Source organism: Dermacentor variabilis, chromosome 1, assembly GCF_050947875.1.
Source record: "Dermacentor variabilis isolate Ectoservices chromosome 1, ASM5094787v1, whole genome shotgun sequence".
Lineage (NCBI taxonomy): Eukaryota > Metazoa > Arthropoda > Arachnida > Ixodida > Ixodidae > Dermacentor > Dermacentor variabilis.
Window position 1 is genome coordinate 165485360 of NC_134568.1, and position 23202 is coordinate 165508561.

General features: G+C 48.6%; 1 protein-coding gene across 1 annotated transcript in view; it reads right to left on the minus strand.

Moving 5' to 3' along the window:
• Positions 1-887: 887 nt before the first annotated feature.
• LOC142587752 (uncharacterized) overlaps positions 888-23202 on the minus strand; it is an 88828-nt gene continuing 66513 nt past the window's right edge. The window contains exons 5-8 of the mRNA XM_075698979.1: positions 21509-21584; positions 20553-20906; positions 19965-20427; positions 888-2276 (exon numbers count right to left, since the gene is read on the minus strand). Of these exons, the coding sequence (XP_075555094.1) occupies positions 2250-2276; positions 19965-20427; positions 20553-20906; positions 21509-21584 (920 nt within the window). The 3' untranslated portion in view covers positions 888-2249. The remainder of the gene's footprint in view (positions 2277-19964; positions 20428-20552; positions 20907-21508; positions 21585-23202) is intronic.

Here is a 23202-nt window from a genome sequence, read left to right on the forward strand (position 1 = left end):
CATAATGCCGCACAACAAATCGATCAGTTGGCGGCATTACTTGTCCGTGTGCAGGCTTTGCAAGCATCTCTTTCTTCTTTGTTACTCAGAATATCGCCGTTTTATAAAAAAAAAATGAAGCATTTTGTTGTTTTTGCTTGATGCACTGCTACCACCGCCTTCAGCGTCACAACGTTACAGTGATCATCGATGCTTGGGTGACTAACTTCTGGCGACATTAAAGGGCTCCTCATCAGACCTAGTTGGAAATTTTTGCTGTACACTGGAAGTTGTAAAGCGCCTTCCAGGGAGCGTCCGACCGCGATAATTTTCATATAGCCAAGATAGCAGCGAATAAATTGTCAATAAAAATTGCACGAGGAGGCGAAGTACCATTCTCGCGGCAGGGGTTCTATTTCATCGCATCTACAAGAGCCTTCGAGCTACATTCCGTCCTCTCCTTCTTCCAATCGGAACCAAAGGTCCACATGACGTTAGGTCACCACTCCCGTCTCCGCTTTTTTCCCCTCTTTCGCAGCGTGATGCACTTCCAGAGTTGCGTTAGTAAGCTCTGCGTCTCACGGTAATTTTCAACTTGTGTGCGTGGCTATTTGTGCGCTGCAGACACTGCACCTACGACGCGGAAACGCCATGCTTGCATCGTCATAGCTGCTGGCGCAGTGATGGAAGGGCTGACGGGCCTTTATTTGAGCTTTCAGCTGCTTTCGCGGCGTATGGCGGTGTAATTCTTATAAGATACGATCGCCACCGCGTGATGAATGAACCACGCCTGTATGCAATGCGCAAACAAGGCCAGAGGTCACTCACTGTAGCTGACGTATTAAAAAGTCACGTTAGACCTTTTTAGCCACAACCACTGAAAAGGAAAAAAAATTCATGTCGCAAGCTCATCCAGAAGTAATTTATTTTCCATGAGACAAAAAAGGATCGGGCGTTGACGTGTTGGCACTCTCAAAGAGTAGAAAAAAGAAGCTAAGTGGCATAAGGACGAAAACTGGTGAGAATTGAAACACGCGCTCTTGAAGTCAGTTGAAAACATGAAAAATAAATTACACATTTATATATCTTATGTACAGCCATGGCTACAACATTGTCAACAGTTTACCCGCCCGACTATAGGGTGTTAAGCGTCGCGATGAAGCAGAAAATATTCCTGACATTTCGCCTTTTCACGTGAACATCCTTCGCGCTGCTATATATCCAGTGTCAGAACGTTACATGGGCCAAAAAGGTACCTTAAGGACTTTTATTTGTGTTATTTTGTGTCAAAAGGAAAGAATTTTCAAGTCATGTGTTTTCCCTGTTCAGCTGCTCTTGCGCCTCGCATAACTTTGCTTTGTTCTTCAAGCTAACGCAGAAATAAATATATCGCTGTTTGACAGCAGTATGAGTGAATTGCACGGTAACTCAACTCAATGTAAATTTATTGGTTATGAAAGCTTACGTTTGGCTAGGCTGCCTAAGTAATCATGTGAACACTGCTTCTTGAACAATGTTTACTCGTAGCTTAATGAATACGCCTGTCAGCCATTTACCATGCACGCTTTGAGGAATGTCACAATGAACCTTGGTAGATCGCTTTCTAGCGCGCATGCCTTTTCGAATAGCGGATGTACGATGCATGACACAGTGACGCAGAAACGGAAAGTGGTTGCAAGATGTCATGCGCAGTAAACCACACTTTCCACTTAGAGTCGGCCGATGTCCCGCGACTCTTGCTCTGCAGCAAGCGCAGGCATGTGCGGCTTTTTTCTCCCGTTAAGATACGTGCATTTTCTGTAAAAAGAAAAGTATGCGGTCAGTCACTGTAACGTACTACTCGAAGCTGCACAGGACAAGTAAGTATGGAACAACTTGGGTTCTTCGGTTGAAAAAAATGGTTGATATGTCAGTAGCCTTCGCGCCTCTGTTATGATACACCCAAATGCCTCTGCAGTCCCAACACTTCCTTGCGGAAGCAGGTTACCTCCTGTACACTTGATACGTGGTTGCCACCCTGTCGCTGAATAGTCAATACGGCAGAAGTTCACTCTCTCTGCCATTTGATGCTTGACGGCCACTGGTAATGAGGTGCTTGTTGAGCGAAATCCCGAGACACTTCCCGCCGCGCACTATGTGCTGCGTCCAAGTGAGAGTTCAGTGGGCGTGTCGCTTGACTTGGCCGGTCAGGTCATTCATTCCCTGGGTCGCATTAGTCAAAGACTGCATCGAACAGTACTTGACATGAGCGGATTGAACCAGACGTGTTGTCATGTCTTGCCCTTATTCTTGAAAGCCTGCAGAACAAAATATGTATGTTATTCTTCCGGAAAGTATGTATCACAAGGTTGTGCACGGTCCATCACTTTAAACTTCTATAGACAAAATACAACAATGAACCGGCAAATGCAAACTGTTAAAATGACGCCATGTCAAATGCGTGCGAGAGATCAAAGTCAAGACCAGAACACTCCATTCCCTGTGCTGTCCATTGTCCACGCTCCACAGAACAGTAAACGCCGTTAAGTTTATGTTTTTTGCATTACACATTTCGGGACACTGGTCATTCACTTTTCCGCTGCTCTAAATTGCACAAAAACGCAATGCCCGATCTACGTTCCCGATAGCTATCCCTAAGTCGGCCCAAAGTCAGCTGCCATGGGAGCAAATTAAAAGTTTGGGCGAGCTAGGACTGCATTTTGAATGTATGTCAACCCAATACAGAAAGGTGCAACGTCTGTGTACTCCTTGTCCCTTTCTGTCCCTTGACTTTCGTTGGCCAACGTTCGGCCACCAACATAATGAGAACCACATTGGCCAAACCACGTATACTGGGTAATAGAAGTAGAACCCATCACTTTCAGACAAAAAGAGAAGTCGTAGTTAGTAATAATGAGTTTGAAACTCACTGTCACAGGTGTTGTTAACGTGTTACTTAGTGAACATTACTGAACTGTAGCATTAGTAACATTTACTAACTACAACAAGTAAGGATTGACTAACTGTCTGGCTGCCTCAAGATTACAGGAAGAAACAGTGCTATAGAAAGGGAAGATTCATTAAAAAGAGTGCACAGACACTACGCACAATACGATGAAGCAGCGCCAGTGCATGTGCGCCCCTCTTCATGTATCAACTAGTTTTGTAGAGCTTCTCATTTTCCTTCTAGGAAAGCTACGCGCATATTAACCGTTACTGATGAAGCTCAGTTACTAGCTCCAGAACGCAGTAACTAATACTAACGCAGCTGCATATCGTGATGAGTTCCCCTTTCGCGGCCCGTAATCAGGTCGCTTTCCGTGGAAAAGAAAGCAAGTAATGAAAAATTAGTGTCATGCCTCATTGAGTAACCGCACGTGCCACAAAAGTTAATAATAATAATATTTGGGGTTTTACGTGCCAAAACCACTTTCTGATTATGAGGCACGCCGTAGTGGAGGACTCCGGAAATTTTGACCACCTGGGGTTCTTTAACGTGCACCTAAATCTAAGCACACGGGTGTTTTCGCATTTCGCCCCCATCGAAATGCGGCCGCCGTGGCCGGGATTGCCACAAAAGTTAGGCTGCGTGCCTAAGCTTCACCGTAAGGCACAAACGATTAAGCAGAGCAACGCATCGCATATGCATGCGCCAACGTGCTTCATTGCAATACTCTTTTCTTCCCTATAATTATATTCCCCAGTACTGATTTGTGGAACAATCACAACAAAACCCATATACAAACAAACTCGCGCTATCGCAAAAGTGACAAATCCTTTTAACATGTAAATGTTCATACCTTTCCCAGACATCGAACTTTCTTATAAAAAACAATATTATTCAGGTTAGTTCCAGGCACAGCAATAAATTTTGTCTCTAATAGAAACTTCGATTACATAATAACGTGCTAACGCCAGCTGTACTGGAAGATAACATTACATAATATATACACGCGATCCAGAAGATTGGTACTAAAGAAGTTCCGCACTAATTATGGAAAACAAGTTCCTCGTTTTCTTTTCTGCTGTGTCGCTTATCAAATGTATTTAGAGTAGTGAAACGAGGCCCTATTCACAAAGCTCCTCGTTCGTAAGTGCTCTTTGCCGTTGGCATGACCGACTTCGCTAAGTAAATTGTCACGTGGTGGTGACGTTGAATAACACAGTAGCAATACTGTGAACGACAAAACTAACTTTTATTGGGCGAACCTGTGCCCACAAAACAGGCTACACTTATAGCACAACGATAGCGGCGAAAACGGTCGGCGATCGTCGAAAATCTGACCAGCGGGTCAGATTTTCGACGATCATCATACATCAGTCGTCGAATGTTCCGGAGTAGTCGCTGTGACCGCGTGCCTTCCACAAAGTTCACCATTCGCGTCAGGCGATGAAATCAGATAACATAAGGTTCGGTCAGAGACAGCGGATAGAAGCATCGATAACATTCCAGAAACTTCCAATACATGCAGGCGCGTCCTGCGCTGTGCAATGACATTTATTAGGCAGTAAAACGTGTCACCCGATAAAGATAAGTACACGTGTCAATATGCCCAGTATCATGAAGGGTTTGGCTGGAATTTACTCTTATGAGCAATTTTAGTGTAGGAGCTTTTCTTGAATATGGGCCTGAGTTTATTGTTATTACACGAGTTTCAGTCAAAGAACTACGAGGTGTACTGTTGGAAAGGACACCATTAGTAAAATAGTTTGATGGTTATGCTCACTGTCTGTCAGTTTCATTGAGTCCAGAAATATAATCGATTTCATGTCGCACTGATTAGGCCACCGGGAGCGACAAACAATATAGTTGGTTCTTTTAAAGTGGGCTTGAGTGTACTGCGCTTGGTGCTAGCAAGCCAGCCGGCGATGAATGAATTCTCACTTACGTGCTGTAAAAGGTCACGCGAAAGCAAGCGTTCCCCATTTCAACTTAATGTTTTCGAGTAGATGATTTAAACTTTCTCATTCAAACATAGGTGACAGCCGATGTTAGGCCTGACCTCGTCTCGTCGAATATGGGACTAGCTTATCGCAATGTGAACGAACTGAATTTGCTCTTAAGAACAATTTTAGTATAAGAAATTTTCATGAGCACGGACCTTGGTTTTTGTTATTACAGAAACGCGAAGCCCTGGCTTTGAACGTGCGTAAGACGCACAGCATACTAGATCCACGTTTAAGTTTGAGACCGCTGCTATCGCGGGGCTACTAGCGCGCTGTCACGTGCTATTTGCCAAGTGTTACCGGCTTTCTTTGTTTATCAGAAAAATTTAATTACTGCAGAAACTCCTTGACGGACTTGCCAGATAGTGCGTAAGCAAGCAATCTTTCTAGTCGCTCATATATATATATATATATATATATATATATATATATATATATATATATATATATATATATATTATGGCAAAGAAGTCCGACACGGCTGTGGACGACACGAAGGACGCGGACAAGAAGACGCAACAGCGTAGGCTTAGCCAGTACAAAACCAGGAACAGCGTCTAGACCGAGCCCCACTTCAGTAGCGCTTGCGATCCGGCTGCGGAGCTCGGCACGGCGCACTTCTTCTTCCTTACAACTTCCCCCCTCGCTGAAGACGGAGCCGCACAGGAGGCCTAAGGCGTGGTGAGGACGAAGGGCTCGTGATACGGCTTGAGCCGATCTACGTGCACAATTTCGCGGCCTCGGCGGCGCAGGTCCGTAGGGGTCGTCAGAGGTTCGATAGCGTAGTTCACAGGAGAAGTTTGGCGTAGAACCCGGTAAGGTCCATGGTATCGGGATAAAAACTTGGAGGAGACACCTTGTGTCGAAGTAGGAGGCACCCACAACCAAACAAGAGCGTCAGGCGAAAACTGGTGGTGGGGGCGCCCGCCGTCATGACGAACTTTCTGTAGCGCTTGTTCTTGCGTTGTAAGGGAGCGAGCGAGTTGCCGACATTCCTCTGCATACCGGGCGGCTTCGGAAGCCGGTGTACCCTCTGAGAAGTCGGGACGGTAAGGGAGAATAGTGTCGATGGGAAATGATGGTTCGCGGCCATATAGAAGAAAGAAGGGAGAAAAGCCCGTCGTTGACTGGGGTGCCGTGTTGTAGGCGTACGTGACATAGGGAAGGATGAGGTCCCAGTTGGTGTGGTTGGAGGCGACATACATTGAAAGCATGTCGCCAAGAGTTCGGTTAAAGCGCTCTGTCAATCCGTTTGTTTGCGGGTGATATGCAGTGGTACAGCGATGAATGACGCGGCATTCAGCGAGAAGTTCTTGAATGACGTCGGCGAGAAAGACGCGACCTCGGTCACTCAGGAGTTCGCGGGGAGCGCCGTGCCGTAGAACGAAACGGTGAAGCAGGAAGGAAGCAACGTCACGAGCCGTCGCGGCTGGTAGAGCGGCCGTTTCTGCATACCGCGTGAGGTGGTCTACAGCTACAATCACCCAGCGATTGCCAGCAGCTGTGTATGGCAGAGGCCCGTAGAGGTCTATCCCAACCCGGTCAAAGGGCCGCGAAGGGCATGGCAAAGGTTGCATTGGTCCAGAAGGGTGGCAAGGATCAGGCTTGCGGCGTTGACATTCTGTGCAAGAGCGAATGTACTTGTGCACAAATGTGTACATACCACGCCAATAAAACCTATGACGTAGTCTGGTGTAGGTCTTGAAGAGACCAGCGTGTGCGCACAGAGGGTCGGCGTGGAAAGCGGCGCATACATCAGCGCGGAGCTGCCGAGGTATTACAAGCAGCCATTTGCGGCCGTCGGAACTGTAGTTACGGCGATAAACAATTCCGTCACGGATGGTGAAGTGCGAAGCTTGTCGGCGTAGCGCTCGGGATGGTGGGCGTGCAGGTGAATTGGAGATGTAATCTATCAAAGACGAAATCCAGGAGTCCTTGCGCTGCTCCAAAGCCATGTCGACAGAAGCGAATGGGAGAAGTGGGTCGTCTAGGACAGACACACTGACAATGTCGGCGTGGACAGGCGAGCGCGAAAGAGCATCGGCATCGGCGTGCTTCTTGCCTGAGCGGTAGACAACCCGGATATCGTACTCTTGGAGCCTCAGTGCCCACCGGGCTAGGCGGCCGCAGGGATCCTTGAGAGACGACAACCAGCAAAGGGCGTGGTGATCGGTAACGACATCGAAGGACCGGCCGTACAGGTATGGGCGAAATTTTGTGATGGCCCAGATGATCGCGAGACATTCTTTTTCCGTGACGGAATAGTTCGCTTCAGCTTTCGTCAGAGTACGGCTTGCGTAAGCAACAACATATTCTTGGCAGCCGGGCTTGCGCTGGGCGAGCACAGCGCCAAGACCAACACCGCTAGCATCCGTATGGATTTCCGTGAGAGCAGTTGGATCGAAATGGCGCAGTATCGGTGGTGTTGTGAGCAGGCGACGTAGCGTCGCGAAGGCATCATCGCAAGTCGGGGACCACGCGGAAAGAGTGGGGTCTCCCCGAAGAAGCTCTGTCAGAGGTGCCATAATCGAAGCGAAATTTCGAATAAAGCGGCGGAAGTACGAGCAGAGGCCAATGAAACTGCGCAAGTCTTTTAGAGACGTCGGCTTCGGGAATTCTTTAACAGCACGGAGCTTAGCGGCATCAGGGAGAACGCCGTCCTTCGACACGACATGTCCGAGAATTGTCAGCTTGCGTGCCCCAAAGTGACATTTCTTTAGATTTAGTTGGAGGCCAGCGTCACTGAGACAGCGTAAAACCTGCTCCAAGCGATGAAGGTGAGTAGGAAAATCTGGTGCGAACACTACTACATCATCCAAATAACACAAGCACGTGTTCCACTTGAGACCTCGAAGAATAGTGTCCATCATCCGCTCAAAAGTCGCGGGCGCGTTGCAAAGTCCGAAAGGCATCACACGAAATTCGTATAAGCCATTTGGTGTGATGAAAGCAGTTTTAGGCTTATCTTCTGCAGCCATAGGCACCTGCCAATAACCAGAGCGTAGATCGAGGGAGGAAAAGAACTCTGCACCTTGTAAGCTGTCGAGGGCGTCGTCGATCCGCGGCAATGGATAAACATCCTTTCGGGTTATTTTGTTTAGGCGACGGTAATCCACGCAAAAGCGGATCGAGCCATCCTTCTTTTTAACTAAAACAACTGGCGATGCCCATGGGCTGTCGGACGGTTCAATGACACCACACTTTAGCATGTCACCTACTTGCTCATCAATGACGCGTCGTTCTGTCGATGAGACGCGGTAGGGTCGCTGCCGTAGCGGTGAGTGAGAACCGGTGTCAATATGGTGACATACAGTTGTCGTTCGGCCCAGAGAAGTGCTATTGCTGTCAAAAGCAGGGCGAAATTTCTCGAGGAGACGGAGAAGGTCATGGCGTTGCGTGGGGCTTAAGGCGTTGTCGATGACGTGGCTGAAAACGTCTTCAGGCGATGTGGCAGGTACGGGACTACAGGAGAGGGTGTTGACCCCTGACGATCTAACAGGAAGTTCCGTCGTGGTAATGGTGTCGTAAGGCTCCACGGAGCCGAGAGATTCACCGCGAAGCAACGCAATCGGGAATGGGAAGTGGTTGTGTATAGGAAGGTGAGTAGCACCAGCTTGAAGGCTAAGTAACGCAGTTGGGAGTGGTGAGAGGTGGCGGTGAACGAAAGCAGTGGAAGGCGTGAAGAGTACGGTAGAGTCGGAGGCAACGGAACAGGATACAGGTGCCAGAACAGATGCGTGCGGAGGTATATGGATGTCGTCAGTGAGGGACAACTTGGTGCAGGAAAGCGAAACGTCATCAGATACGGCATTGCGAAGCGAATAGAAGGCGACTTCTGCACGGGAGCAATCAATAACAGCTTGGTGACGGGAGAGAAAGTCCCAACCTAAAATAATATCGTGGGAACAGTGGGGAAGAACGACGAACTCGACTGTGTAGAGCACTCCTTGAATTTCAAGTCTGGCGGTGCACGCAGCCACCGGCTGGACGTGCTGTGCTGTGGCCGTGCGGAGTAAAGGACCGAAGAAAGGCGTCGTGACTTTTCGTATTGAGCGGCATAGTTTTTCGGCAATGACAGATATGGCGGCACCTGTGTCAATGAGGGCAAGCGCAGAGACTCCTTCAACAGTGACATCAATAACGTTGGGCGGCGAAAGAAGAGGGCTTGAGCGTTTGGACGATGACGCAGTTCTTGCCTCGGGAACTGCGCCACTTAGTTTTCCGTGTCAGCGGTAGAGGGACGTCGACGCATCGGGGAGAGCGAGCGACGACGAGGTGAAGGAGAACGGCGGTCGGAAACCGGGCGAAGGCTTGGGCGGGGAAGGGGTAAATCGCGGTCTGGAGCGCAAGACGACGGATGGGCGTACGCGGCGGTGCGTGGGTCGTCACGGGGATGAAGTGGACGGCGGCGGCACAGGCGTGCGACGTGTCCGGGAATACCGCACGAATAGCAGATGGGCCGATTGTCCGGTGTGCGCCAGGGATTAATCACTCGATGGGCTGGAGGTCGTGGCGGCGTGGGGGTAAAAACAGGGCTAGGCATCGGAGGCGAAGCCCGGAAGGTCGGTGGTCGTGGTCGTGCGACGGCGTCGGCGTAAGTCAATGGGGCGGTGAGTTGAGGCGCCCGTTCCAGAGGAAGGACCTCGGACACTTGTTCTTCTATAACGTGTCGTAGGGTTGGGCTAAGGGACGAACTTGACTCCGGTGGGTTGGAGATCAGGGAGAGCTGGCGAGCAACTTCTTCCCGGACGAAAGCCTTGATTTGCGAGAGGAGGGTGGCATCTGGAAAAGGAGAGGTCAAGCCGGACAAGGATTCCTGATGGGGAACAGGACGGCGGGTGAGGAGGCGTTGACGGCGGAGCTCGTCATAGCTTTGGCACAGTTCAATAACTTGTGCAACAGTAGAGGGGCTCTTGGAAATGAGCATCTTAAACGCGTCCTCGTCGAAACCCTTCATGATATGCTTGATTTTATTGCCCTAAGTCATGGATGCATCGACGCGTTTACAGAGATCGATGACATCTTCGATGTAGCTCGTAAAGTTCTCACCAGGCTGCTGAGAGCGCGACTGCAGACGCTGTTCGGCACGAAGCTTTTGCACAGCAGGGCGGCCGAAGACCTCGCTGAACTTTGTCTTGAACACCGTCCAGCTTGGAACTTCGCTTTCGTGGTTCCGAAACCACAAGTGGGCAATTCCGGTGAGGTAGAAAGGGACGGTGGTCAATTTCGTGATGTCATCCCAGTGGTTGTTCCGACTGACGCGTTCGTATGATGAGAGCCAGTCATCAACGTCGTGGTCGTCAGAGCCGCTAAAGATAGGAGGGTCCTGCTGGCGGAACGTGCCGGGGCATACGGTAGACTGGGGAGCAGGTGGTGGTAAGCTCGTGGCGCTTTCGGTGGTCATGATGGCAGGGAGAGTCCGGCTGCGCAATTCCAGGATTGCAGGAGACCCAGCAAACCTCCACCAATTATGGCAAAGAAGTCCGGCACGGCTGTGGACGACACGAAGGACGCGGACAAGAAGACGCAACAGCGTAGGCTTAGCCAGTACAAAACCAGGAACAGCGTCTAGACCGAGCCCCACTTCAGTAGCGCTTGCGATCCGGCTGCGGAGCTCGGCACGGCGCACTTCTTCTTCCTTACAATATATATATATATATATATATCATCATCAGCCTGGTTACGCCCACTGCAGGGCAAAGGCCTCTCCCATACTTCTCCAACTACCCCGGTCATGTACTAATTGTGGCCATGTTGTCCCTGCAAACTGCTTAATCTCATCCGCCCACCTAACTTTCTGCCGCCCTCTGCTACGCTTCCCTTCCCTTGGAATCCATTCCGTAACTCTTAATGACCATCGGTTATCTTCCCTCCTCATTACGTGTCCTGCCCATGCCCCATTTCTTTTTTTTATTTCAACTAAGATATCATTAACTCGCATTTGTTCCCTCACCCAATCTGCTCTTATCCCTTAACGTTACACCTATCATTCTTCTTTCCATGGCTCGTTGCGTCGTCCTCAATTTAAGTAGAACCCTTTTCGTAAGCCTCCAGGTTTCTGCCCCGTACGTGAGTACTGGTAAGACACAGCTGTTATAAACTTTTCTCTTGAGGGATAATGGCAACCTGCTGTTCATGATCTGAGAATGCATGCCAAACGCACCCCAGCCCATTCTTATTCTTCTGATTATTTCAGCCTCATGATCCGGATCTGCGGTCACTACCTGTCCTAAGTAGACGTATTCCCTTACTATTTCCAGTGCCTCGCTACATATCGTAAACTGTCTGAAGCCGCGAAGATCTCTTTTCTAGAGCCCAATAAATGTTTTCCGATCCGAACTGCTGTTCTCTTCCGAGACTGTAAAACATTACTTTAGTTTTCTGCCGATTAATTTTTAGACTCGCCCTTCGGCTTTGCCTCTCCAGGTCAGTGAGCATGCATTGCAGTTGGTCCCCTGAGTTACTAAGCAAGGCAATATCATCAGCAAATCTCAAGTTGCTAAGGTATTCTCCATCAACTTTTATCCCCAATTCTTCCCACTCCAAGTCTCTGAATACCTCCTGTAAACACGCTGTGAATAGCATTGGAGAGATCGTATCTCCCTGTCTGACGCCTTTCTTTATTGGGATTTTGTTGCTTTCTTTATAGAGGACAACGGTGGCTGTGGAGCCGTTATAGATATCTTTCAGTATTTTTACATACGGCTCGTCTAAAATGCTTTCTCGTAATCAATGAAAGCCATATATTAGGGTTGGTTATATTCCGCACATTTCTCTATCACCTGGTTGATAGTGTGAATATGGTCTATTGTTCAGTAGACTTCACGGAATCCTGCCTGGTCCTTTGGTTGACAGAAGTCTAAGGTGTTCCTGATTCTATTTGCGATTACCTTAGTAAATACTTTGTAGGCAACGGACACTAAGCTGATCGGTCTATAATTTTTCAAGTCTTTGGCGTCCCCTTTCTTATGGATTAGGATTATGTTAGCGTTCTTCCAAGATTCCGGTACATTCGAGGGCATGAGGCGCTGTGTATATAGGGCGGCCAATCTTTCTAGGACAGTGTTCCCACCATCCTTCAACAAATCTGCTGTTACCTGGTCCTCCCCAGCTGCCTTCCCCCTTTGCATAGCTCCCAAGGCTTTCTTTACATCTTCCGGCGTTACTTGTGGGATTCCTCTAGACTATTCTCTCTTCCATAGTCGTCGTGGGTGCCACTGGTACTGTATAAATCTCCATAGAACTCCTCAGCCACTTGAACTATCTCATTCATATTAGTAATGATATTGCCGGGTTTGTCTCTTAACGCATACATCTGATTCTGGCCTATTCCTAGTTTCTTCTTCACTGCTTTTAGGCTTCCTCCGTTCCTGAGAGCATGTTCAATTTTATCCATATTATACTTCCTTATGTCAGCTGTCTTACGCTTGTTGATTAACTCGGAAAGCTCTGCCAGTTGTATTCTAGCTGTAGGGTTACAGGCTTTCATACATTGGCGTTTCTTGATCAGATCTTTCGTCATATATCTTCAACACTAAGGTCCTCTTCCTGTGTTAAGGCGGAATACCTATTCCGTAGCTTGATCGGAAATTGCTCTATTTTCCCTCTTATCGCCAACTCATTCATCGGCTTCTTATGTACCAGTTTCTTCCGTTCCCTCCTCAAGTCTAGGCTAATTCAAGTTCTTACCATCCTATGGTCACTACAGCGCACCTTGCCGAGCACGTCTACATCTTGTATGAAGCCAGGGTTAGTGCAGAGTATAAAGTCTATTTCATTTCTAGTCTCGCCATTCGGGCTCCTCCATGTCCACTTGCGGATATCGCGCTTGCGGAGGAAGGTATTCATTATCCGTATATTATTCTGTTCTGCAAACTCTACTTAACTTTCCCCGGCTATTCCTAGAGCCTATGCCATATTCCCCCACTGACTTGTCTCCAGCCTGCTTCTTGCCTACCCTGGCATTGAAGTCGCCCATCAGTATAGTGTATTTTGTTTTGACTTTACTGATCGCCGATTCCACGTCTTCATAAAAGCTTTTGACTTCCTGGTCATCATGACTGGATGTAGGGGCGTAGACCTGTGCGACCTTCGATTTGTACCTCTTAAGTTTCATAACAAGACCTGCCACCTTCTCGTTAATGCTATAGAATTCCTGTATGTCACCAGCTATATTTTCATTAATCAGGAATCGGACTCCCAGTTCTCGTCTCTCCGCTAAGCCCCGGTAGCACAGGACGTGCCCGCTTTTTAGCACTGTATATGCTTATTTCGTCCTCCTTAGTTCACTGAGCGCTTTTATATCCCGTTTACTGCCCTCTAATTCCTCCAATAGCACTGCTAGACTCGCCTCACTAGATAACGTTCTAGCGTTAAACGTTGCCAGGTTCAGATTCCAATGGCGGCCTGTCCAGCCATTATGTATATAGCCAGAAATCTCAGTAGTCATGCCAAGTCAGGAGGTATCCTAATATATACCCCCTTATGACCCCATGTGTATACCTATGGAGCACGTCGTGTGACGCGTTACAGACAGACGGACAAACGGACAGGTTTCCGAGGGAAGTAGCCCTAAAATGCTTCCGCAAAAACGATCACGCAAGACCTAGGATGTATTGAACGCTGTTTTCGCTCACTGTTAGGCATCCTCCACAATTTCTGCATCTATGCCATATCGATAAGATACGCTAATTAAAACTCACTTAAATAAACTTAATTGAATAATTATTTTTGCGAAATGAATTACGGCTAGTATGAACGACACCCATCAACACAAAGCGATCAACATTCGCGTAAGGACCGCCGTGCTTTTGTTTTTGTTCATGTTTTAATTTTTTGCGACATTTAGTTAGGACAACCGGTAGAATTAACATTGCGCAAATATCCCATAAATTGCCTTCGTAAAAAATTGTTCAAAAGAATCTGGCTAAGTTCAATGCCTCGGCACCCATTTTATATACCAAGGAGAATATGCGCTTCCGTTCGTCGCCACCTCTAAACGCATACCGAAGAACTTCTTAGTGAGCCACCTGGATACGTGAAATGTGCGTTTCTAGCAAAAGCAAAATCTTATAATCTGATATGGTTTTAGGAATTCGGGGGTGATCTTGCCTTTTCATAGTCGCCACTATTTTACTAGCCACCGTTGAATGTAACTTAAAGGTATAGTTTAGAGAAAATAATGAGGAAGACGTCTAAAAACAAAAACAATGAAACTGTAACAAAGGCAATATTACGAGCAAGTCATCATAATAATCACTATGCGACTTTCGCTGAGTGTACTATCGGCGTCAAATGAAAGTTGAACAGCGGAGCGCGTGGACCAAGCATAAGTGAAGACATAGTGCGCGCCGTCCAGTCATCACCATTGACAGGCGCGCACATCCGGTTTGGCCGCATTACGCGATCCCCCTCTAGTGAGATAATGTCGCTTCTGTTCTGGTTCTCACATTTGAAAGGGAGAAAATAAAAAATAAAAATGAAGCTGAAATATTGCAGCTCAGGGCGAGTCTTGTCGAACAGATCGCCGAAACCACAAGCGCTGTCGGCGCGAACAGCGGTGCGCGTTGTGCAGTTTGCACCGTCATTGCAAGGTAGATTCGCCCTCGCGGTTTGCAGCTTGCGCGCCACATTCGTTCTTTCGATCGGCAAACGTGCGCTGCGCGGTATCGCTGGCAGCCGCGATGGCGGCCGGCATGCCGAGCGCGTTTGGCCGTTTGACATGGTTTCACTCCCAAACCTGCAGCGCTTCCCTTTTACCACAGCGTCGCAGCGTTATCGGCGTCTAGACGCTATTCAAAAATTGAATCTGACTGGTTATGATCACGAGCATTAAAATAAACTCGCGTGTAAGGCTGCCGAGACAGCGATGCCATGCGTATTATAACTGTGCCTGGAAACAAAGGTGCGCCGAAGTGAGTATGGGCATAATTATGTATGGGTATAATTAGAAAGTAAATGAAGAAAAGACCAACGAGAACAAATATACCTTTATTGCAGGCGATTGCAGGAATCTGCAAAAGGTAAGTATCGGGCTTCTTAAACTTCGACGATACCTTGCCGAGGTGAAGGCACGATGGTTCCCGCGAGAAAATTTCAACGCTATTTCATGTTTAGTACTTAGTAAAGTCACCTCCAGCGGCCACGACGGCTTCCATTCTTCGAGGAAGACTGTCGAAGAGATGGGTCGCAAAGTCCGTTACGCGTAGGCGCTCCCACTCCTCTTGTATGGCGACCCACAGCGCGTCCTGCGAGCCGCGCTCAATTGGCCGCCGCGAGAGTGCCTTCTTCATTGCACCCCACACATTCTCGCATATGTTCATGTCGGCGCCTTGCGGAGGCCACACCATTAGCATCACTCCCAGCTGTTCAAACAAGCATGCTATTGATTTGGCCATGTGGATGGGGCTGCGGTCCTGTTGGAAGAAGTAGATGCCGTCAGGGAACGGGCCGTCCAAAGCATAGGGCACAACGACGCTCTCGCTTACATCGCGATATGCGGCAGCATTGAATTTACCCCGTAGACGAACCATAGGTGAAAGACCTTCCTAGGAGAGCGCACCCCACACGCTGACGGAGCAGCGGCCGCTGCTTGCCACACGCTGTAGGTTCCTGGGCTCATATCTGAAGGATTGTAAACCGAAATTGAATGAGTTGCGGTATCTTATGTCACCACCAGAAATGGCGAAAAATGGCAAGCTTAATAACAATTCCCTATAAAATATACCAAATCGTATTGAATATATCAAAATATGGGCTAGTTTTCGAATCCCAATAGCAATACGTAATGCGCAGTAATTATAGTAATCATGCAAAAAAAAGCGAGAAAGCCGACATGATTAAATGGGGTGAATGTCAAACCTGGTGTTGTCAGTTCTCCAAATTCGTTGACGCTGTTTCCGCGGGAGGAAAAAGTCGATTCGTCGGAGAATATCACACAGCGCCAGTCTTCCGCAGTCCATGTTGCATGGTCTTCGGCAAACACAAGTCTTCCGCGCTTATTGGCTTCTGAGAGCGCAGGCTTTCTCGACGGCCCCCGGCTTCGCAGGCCAGCCTCGTGCAGTCGACGTCTGATTGTTGATGTGCTGGCAGAGAGGTTCAAGCTGTCTTTGATCTCTCGAGATGTAAGGAACGGGGCGTCTTCCGCAGCTCGTATGACAAGTAAGTCCTTATCGCTGTCGGTCACCCGCTGCCTGTGTCCACGGGGAAGGTTCCAGAGGCGTCCACCATCACGGAATGCCTGGCAAATTCTGTTAACTGTAGGCAAACAGCGATTCCTAATCCTGGCAATCTCACGCTGATGCACTTGGTGCCGGTAAAGAGAAACAATTCGCGCTCTCTCTTCGGACGAAACACCCGGCATATCCAGTTCACTTGACGCTGGAAGATCTCCGTATTGTCTTAAGGGTGGAGAAAAGGTAGTTCTGATCGCTAGACAGGCGAATCAGAAAGACCTATCGTTGGACATTAACTACGACCCGGTGATATTTACTCGTTCTTTGTCTCATGCACACATGCCGATAACGCTGCGACGCTGTGGTAAAAGCGAAACGCTGCAGGTTTGGGAGTGAAACCATGTCAAACGGCCAAACGCGCTCGGCATGCCGGCCGCCGTCGCGGCTGCCAGCGTTACCGCGCAGCGCACGTTTGCCGATCGAAAGAACGAATGTGGCGCGCAAGCTGCAAACCGCGCGGGCGAATCTACCTTGCAATGACGGTGCAAACTGCACAACGCGCACCGCTGTTCGCGCCGACAGCGCTTGTGGTTTCTGCGATCTGTTCGACAAGACTCGCCCTGAACTGCAATATTTCAGCTTCATATTTATTTTTCATTTTCTCCCTTTCAAATGTGAGAATCAGAACAGAAGCGACATTATCTCACTAGAGGGGAATCGCGCAGTGCGGCCAAACCGGATGTGCGCGCCTGTCAATGGTGATGACTGGACGGCGCGCACTATGTCTTCACTTATGCTTGGTCCACGCGCTCCGCTGTTCAACTTTCATTTGACGCCGATAGTACAGTGTTTCGCACTGCGACACAGTTACTTTTTACACACGAGCAAGAAAAGTTAGCACTTCGCTATGATGGCTTGAAGATGACGACGTTAGTAGGATGGTGGCGGGCAACAACGATGACATGACAACCTGTTCCGTTACAACCTGGGCCGATCCCAAAGGTAGCGCGCTGAGCAAAATAGGCCAATCCGAAGAGTGGTGCAACGTCACCTCGCATCTTAAAGTGCTGGCTGCGACGAGGGAAGGACGGAGGAAGCAGACGCTGTCTTGCTCTTGTTTTCAAATTGTTGCTATGCGACATGACACACGTACGTGCCAACTGTCTCAAAGTGCTAGCTTGCATGAGGGAAGTAAAGTGGCAAGGTTGTAATTCTCTCGTGCCATGAAGGCGTGGATAAAGCACTGGACTATTGCGCTGGACGATCCTGGTCCTAATCACCCCATCGCAGGCGCACATTCCCTTTTTTATTAATGCGAAACCATTATATGGCTGATGAGGCGGGAAATCCGGCGTTGGCGTGACCACACGATTGTGCAAAAAGGCTAAGAACCCTCGACCTTTGGTGGGCGTCGAACCCGCGAGCTTCGGTGTTAATTAGGGCTAAATTAATTACGGTACAGTTAGGTAGGGTAGTGTTAATTAAGGCACTCGAACCTACGACCTTTGGTGGGAGTCGAACCCGCGAGCTTCGGTGTTAATTAAGGCGAAATTAATTAAGGCACAGTTAGCTAGGGTAGAGTTAATCAAGGCACTCGAACCTACTACCTTTGGTGGGAGTCGAACCCACGACCTTTGGTGGCAATTAAGGTGAAGATAAATGAAGACCACGGAAAGAACATAAGCATCGCGCGGTGGTCGCCTTGCTTTCGCATTCCTCCATGCAGGGATAACTAAGTGCGCCTTGAATTTTTCAATTACAGCGCGTGTGAGACTTCTTCCCGCAACCTCTTCGTCTCTCGGGAAGACAGCAGCCAGCACTCGAAAAGTGGAGGGAGGATGCAAAAAAGGCTTCACTTGAAGAAGGAAAACTATTTGAACTCGCTTGCAGCGCCTGCTATATAGAATAATCGAGAACAGTAGCATCTTTGCGCAGTGCGTAGTAAGTCACAACCCTGCTTAGAACGACAGATAGCTGAGCTAGTTGGTAAGGGTTCATTATGCAAAAAAGAGGTGAGGCGTGCAGATAGGACACAAGAGTAGAGAAGTGAACAACATGAACGCCGAATCTTCTCTACTCATGTATCCTGTCTACACGCCTCACCTCTTTTTTGCATAATGAATCCTTATCAACTAGCTCACGGCGTTCGTGTTGTCCACTTCTCTACTCGTGTGTCCTGTCTGCACGCCTCACCTCTTTGTTGCATAATGAAGTCACAACCCTGCCGACAACTTTGTAACATCTGAAGTAGCAACATCGCAGGACACACGCGGTTGAAAAAGCCATCGAGCTAGCCGCCACATATTCTAACTCTTACGATTGGGCCACCTTAAGCTCTGAATGGATGTGGAGAATCACATAACGAGAAGTGCACCGCTCTTTCTACGAAAAAATATTTTCAACATAATATAGTCTATGTCTGCACTACACATCAACGGAACATTGCTGGTTCATTTCTTCCTTGCGCTTACGCGCAGGCATGTGAAAACACCTCCGCCCACCACGTAGTGTAACTCGTTCCGCAAGCAGGCAAGGTTCTCTACGGCGACGTCTTGTTGACCCTTTTCGCGGATCAGTTTGTTCTAGAGAAACGAGATGGCGCTTTCGGCGGCGCGCCGCACGTAGCCTCGGCGACAGTGCACGAATACGAAACCACTACCGCTTCCACCTTGCTCTTGTGGGATTAGCTGTTGGAAATGCAAGTGAGTTTTCGCTAACTCACTGTGCTTCAGTCATGCGGGGTTGAATCATTTGGATTGACGACGTGTGCAGTAATTGGTTGCAAAAGTAGTGACTGGCATACTAAGGAATGGAAAGAATCTGTGTGGCCAAGTTCGCGGACCGCTGCTGCAACCGTCCGTACGTGTTACTGGCACTTCGAGATGTACGGCTTTCCTCGAGGACACAGAAATGTGCTCAACTGCCAGCGTTGTATCGCTAACCTTCAAAGAAAGTGCTTAAGCCCCGGAACGCCGGCAAGAGTGAGTACCACTTGTTAAAACAATGACAAAGGGAGTAGCGCCGCGCCCTGTCATAGTAAGTATCGCGCACAGTATCTGATCACATCTGCCCCAACTGGCATGAAAACTTACACCCACTCTATAGCCAACGTGTCAGTGAATGAATGGGTGCACGCTTGAATATATGCGCACCATATACGCACAATAAATGACGGACTACACCGATAGCGCACGAACGGTCGAAGCTGTATGTTTCGGAACGGTCCAAAAGAGCAAGCGAGTTACTAGCGATAATACATATTTGCTACAAGGTGTTACAACGTACAAAACAGCTACGTTTCAGGCCTTGCGCGCAGCAAGAACAACCCTATCGGAACTGAGCACACTCGCGAGTGATTAGGCAGAAAATAATCAGATAGGGACCCCGCCGAGGAAATTTATTGAGTCAGGAATGTGACAAGCCGCTGCTTCAAAATATTCACGAACCAAAGAACGAAGAGCAAAACACACTAATCTTGATTCAGTTCATGAGTGGAAACTTTGGATAGCTTGGGACACACATTTAGCCCCGTTTTTAGAACAAGCACCATATGCGCTGCTCGCATCGTTTGCGCATAGCTCACTCAGCTCCCAAAGCGCTTTTGCATGTTCTCTGAAGCTGTAGCAAAAGCTTCATGTCGTCCACCCAGTCACCGTCTACGATATCTCCCGTAACAGAGGTTTGCTAAGCCGCACCGGAACCATACACACGAATTGTAAACACGAATGCAACAGAGGCAGTTGAGGCAAGCAATGGACGCGTCACCACGTGATCAAACATGGCAGCACCAATGGGTCAATTCTGACGATCGCATGACATAGTCAAATGAATAAGTGGTGTACACATTACACATGCGTCTGCGGAAGATTAGATGCTTGTACGCACCCTAGACGACCTGGCGAAGCCGAAGAAGGGTCGTAGCCGGAGACCGCCGGGTAACCGGCGCGTCTTCGTGCGCTTGTAGACGACTGGCGACTGTTGCTCCTGCGGTGGAGGCACGTGGATAGGTATAGGAAGCGGCGGTGGGCCACGACGCAGACCAAACATGGCGAGCCCCTGAGGAGGCACGGCCAACAGATGCGGCGGCGGCGGCGGACGACGCTGGTGTGTGCCTGGTAACGTTGGCACGAATGGTGGAGGCACGCCGAATACAGCGTGCCCAACAGACTCCTGCGGCATAAGCAGACCGCCGGGTGTCTTGTGGGGCTGTGGAGCCCGCGTGAGTGAAGGCCTCGCCAGCGCCGGAAAACGTGGTCCTTGCTGCCGGGGAGGCCTGGCAACAGCGGCAGGCACCATGCGCGGCGGCTTGGGGGGAGGTGGCGCTGGCAAGCGCTTCAGGGGCGGTGGCCTGCACGTTTGAACTCACATTATACGAAGCGTCAAGGCTAATACACTGTCTTGGTATTTACGTCGCCATGAGGGCGAGAGAAGTCATGCAGAGTGAGGGTACCAACGGGTGCTTGACAGTCCTACCTCTGGGGTAAGACAGCATTCGTTTCCTTCTTTGGCAGTGGCTGTGGCCTAGGCGGTCGAATGACGACGGGGCGTGGCTTGTGCGGCACGTTGGTCTTGGGTGTCCAGCGTGGAGCCGGTGGACCGGCGCTTGGCCCTGGGGACGGATCAGGTGCGCGGCGAGTGGGCATCGGGTGGCTGCCCGCCTGGTATATGCCCTTGCTGAGTTGGCTCAGTTTCTCCAGTATTGGCGGCGGCTCTATGGTGATCTGCAGCCCCGTTGGCGAACTAGTCATGTCACCGCGTCGTATCCGGAAGTCGCAACCATTAAAGAACTCGAGCGTGTTGCCCGAGCATTTGTGGCTGAACATCATCCTGCAGCGAGCACATCACTAGGTTAAAGAGAAAGCATCAGTGCATCAGCGCTCGGCGCCATCTATGATACGGCCGTCAAAGTACAAGTAGGCAAAACGTAGCATGTTTCTTTTTTATTTCCCATAGTTGCACTGATGCATTGACACTGAAATAATTCGAAAGCCTAATGGTATTATATAATGTAAGAGAAAATCATGAAAAAGGAAGGTTTTCTTGCCTCTACCTGCGACTTCATGTCGACAGTTATTTGTAAACCTGTGTCCTGTCTTCATGCTTGTCGCACCCGATTAGTACTGCTACCTTACGTAGAGCTCTTAACCGTGAGACGTTGATATAATCGCACTGTCTATAATCGCACACAGAGTTGACATGGATTTAAAGCACGCCAAGTAAATATGTCAACGTTCTTTTGCTATACTTGTTGAAACGATCGAGAGTTTGAAAACTAATTTGATGTAGTGCTGTTCGAGACAATGATGGCGATATGTGTTTCAGTGCACATTGTTCATGCAATGACCTGGTGTGTCAGCAGGAAAGAGAAAACTGGTTATGTATAAGGTCCGTGTGAAATAAAATATTTGAAGATATAAGTCATCACTCACCACGCGTGGAAGCCGTGCCTCCGGAATATTTTGTTCACGCATTCAATGTCGTCGTATAGGTTGTCATCCCGTAGCACTGCAAAGACGCCCAAAAAAAGCAAGCATCCACGATACCTTCATTATCGGTAATTTTCGCGAATTATGAAATCGATATAGTGAACAGAGAATTGGATGCGTAGCATGGTTGCTAGTTACTGTCACGTTTTTGACGATTTGAAAAGGCATTAGCAAGAGAGTATGCACTTGAGCCGCTTTGCAACATTAGGCAAAAAGTTCACACAGTAAATTAATCGTGAAAACTGCTCAGCTGACACAAGCTGCGGGAACTCGAGTCATGAAATTGCATTTGCATGGGCTCCCTGTCATACAGGTATAACTGGTAATGAACGAGCGAATTCCTCCCCACCTCACCCCCTATTGGCAACACCCCTTATTGGCAAACGTAGAGAAGATTACGTCATCCCGCTGTTCAGCAACGAAGTTACAAACGCCTCGCAAAAACTCAACGAAAAGGTAATATGCAGCACGATTCGGCGAAGAGTCCCAAAGAAAATTTTATATGCCATAAACCCTGGGCTAAAATTCGGTGTGTGTGTGTGTATGTGTGAAAACTTTTATTGTAATGAGGTCCGGAGGCTCGATTTCTCAAGCCTAGGCGGGCCGCTCCCACGTTGGCACTGTCAGGCCAAGCCTTTCAGCGACATCATGGGCCCTCTTAGTTGCCCTTAGTTGGTCCTGAAACAATGGGCTTTGAATCCTTTTCTCCCACTGTGTCCATTCTTCAATGAGGTTGGGGAGAGTCGCGGGACACCCCGCCAGCATATGTCTGATTCCAATGATGCCATTACAATCATTGCAGTCCATCTTAATTTCCCTCTCTGGATATATTTTATTAATGGTATACGGTGTGGGATATGTGCCCGTTTGCAATAAGCGCAGTGAGACTGCCTGAGCCCTGTTCAGTTTTGAATGTGGCAATGAGTATTGTCTGCGTCCTAAATAGTAATGTTTGGTAACGTCATTGTATGTTATTAAATGATCTCTAGATTCCCTGGCTTGATGGTGAACGGCTCGGTTGTGACTGTCACGGTTAGCAAGTCCTTGTGCCAAGTCATGAGCAATTTCATTGAGGTTTACCCGAGTCTCGTCCACTTTCCCCATATGCGCAGGAAACCATCGGATTTCAGTTGTCATAATCCCAATGTTTTCAAAAAGTTTAGCTGCAACTCCAGCTACGTAGCCTTTATCAAAACACTTTACAGCGGATTTCGAATCACTGTAAATGCAGGCCCACTTATTACTCCTGATGGCTAGAGCAATTGCCGCTTGTTCCGCCACCATGGGGTCCTTGGTAAAAATAGTGAGAGCGTCTTGCACCTCCCCTTGATAATTTGATACAATGGCCGTATATGCTTCTTTACCTTTCACCCAGGCAGCATCAACTATAGCTGCCAGTTGGTTCTGCTGCTCTATTTACTGCAAGAGTGCTTTAGCTCTTGCCTTTCTCCTTTCTACGTTATATTCTGGATGCATGTTTCTGGGGAGAGGGTTAGTTCTGATCTTGTTCCTAACTTCAGCCCTTAATTCTACTTCAGCATCTATTGGGCTCCTTGATGTATTCAGTTCTGCACCTATTGCCTGTAATATGTTCCTGCCAGCTCGTGACTTTGTCAATCTTTCGTGCTGCGCTAGCT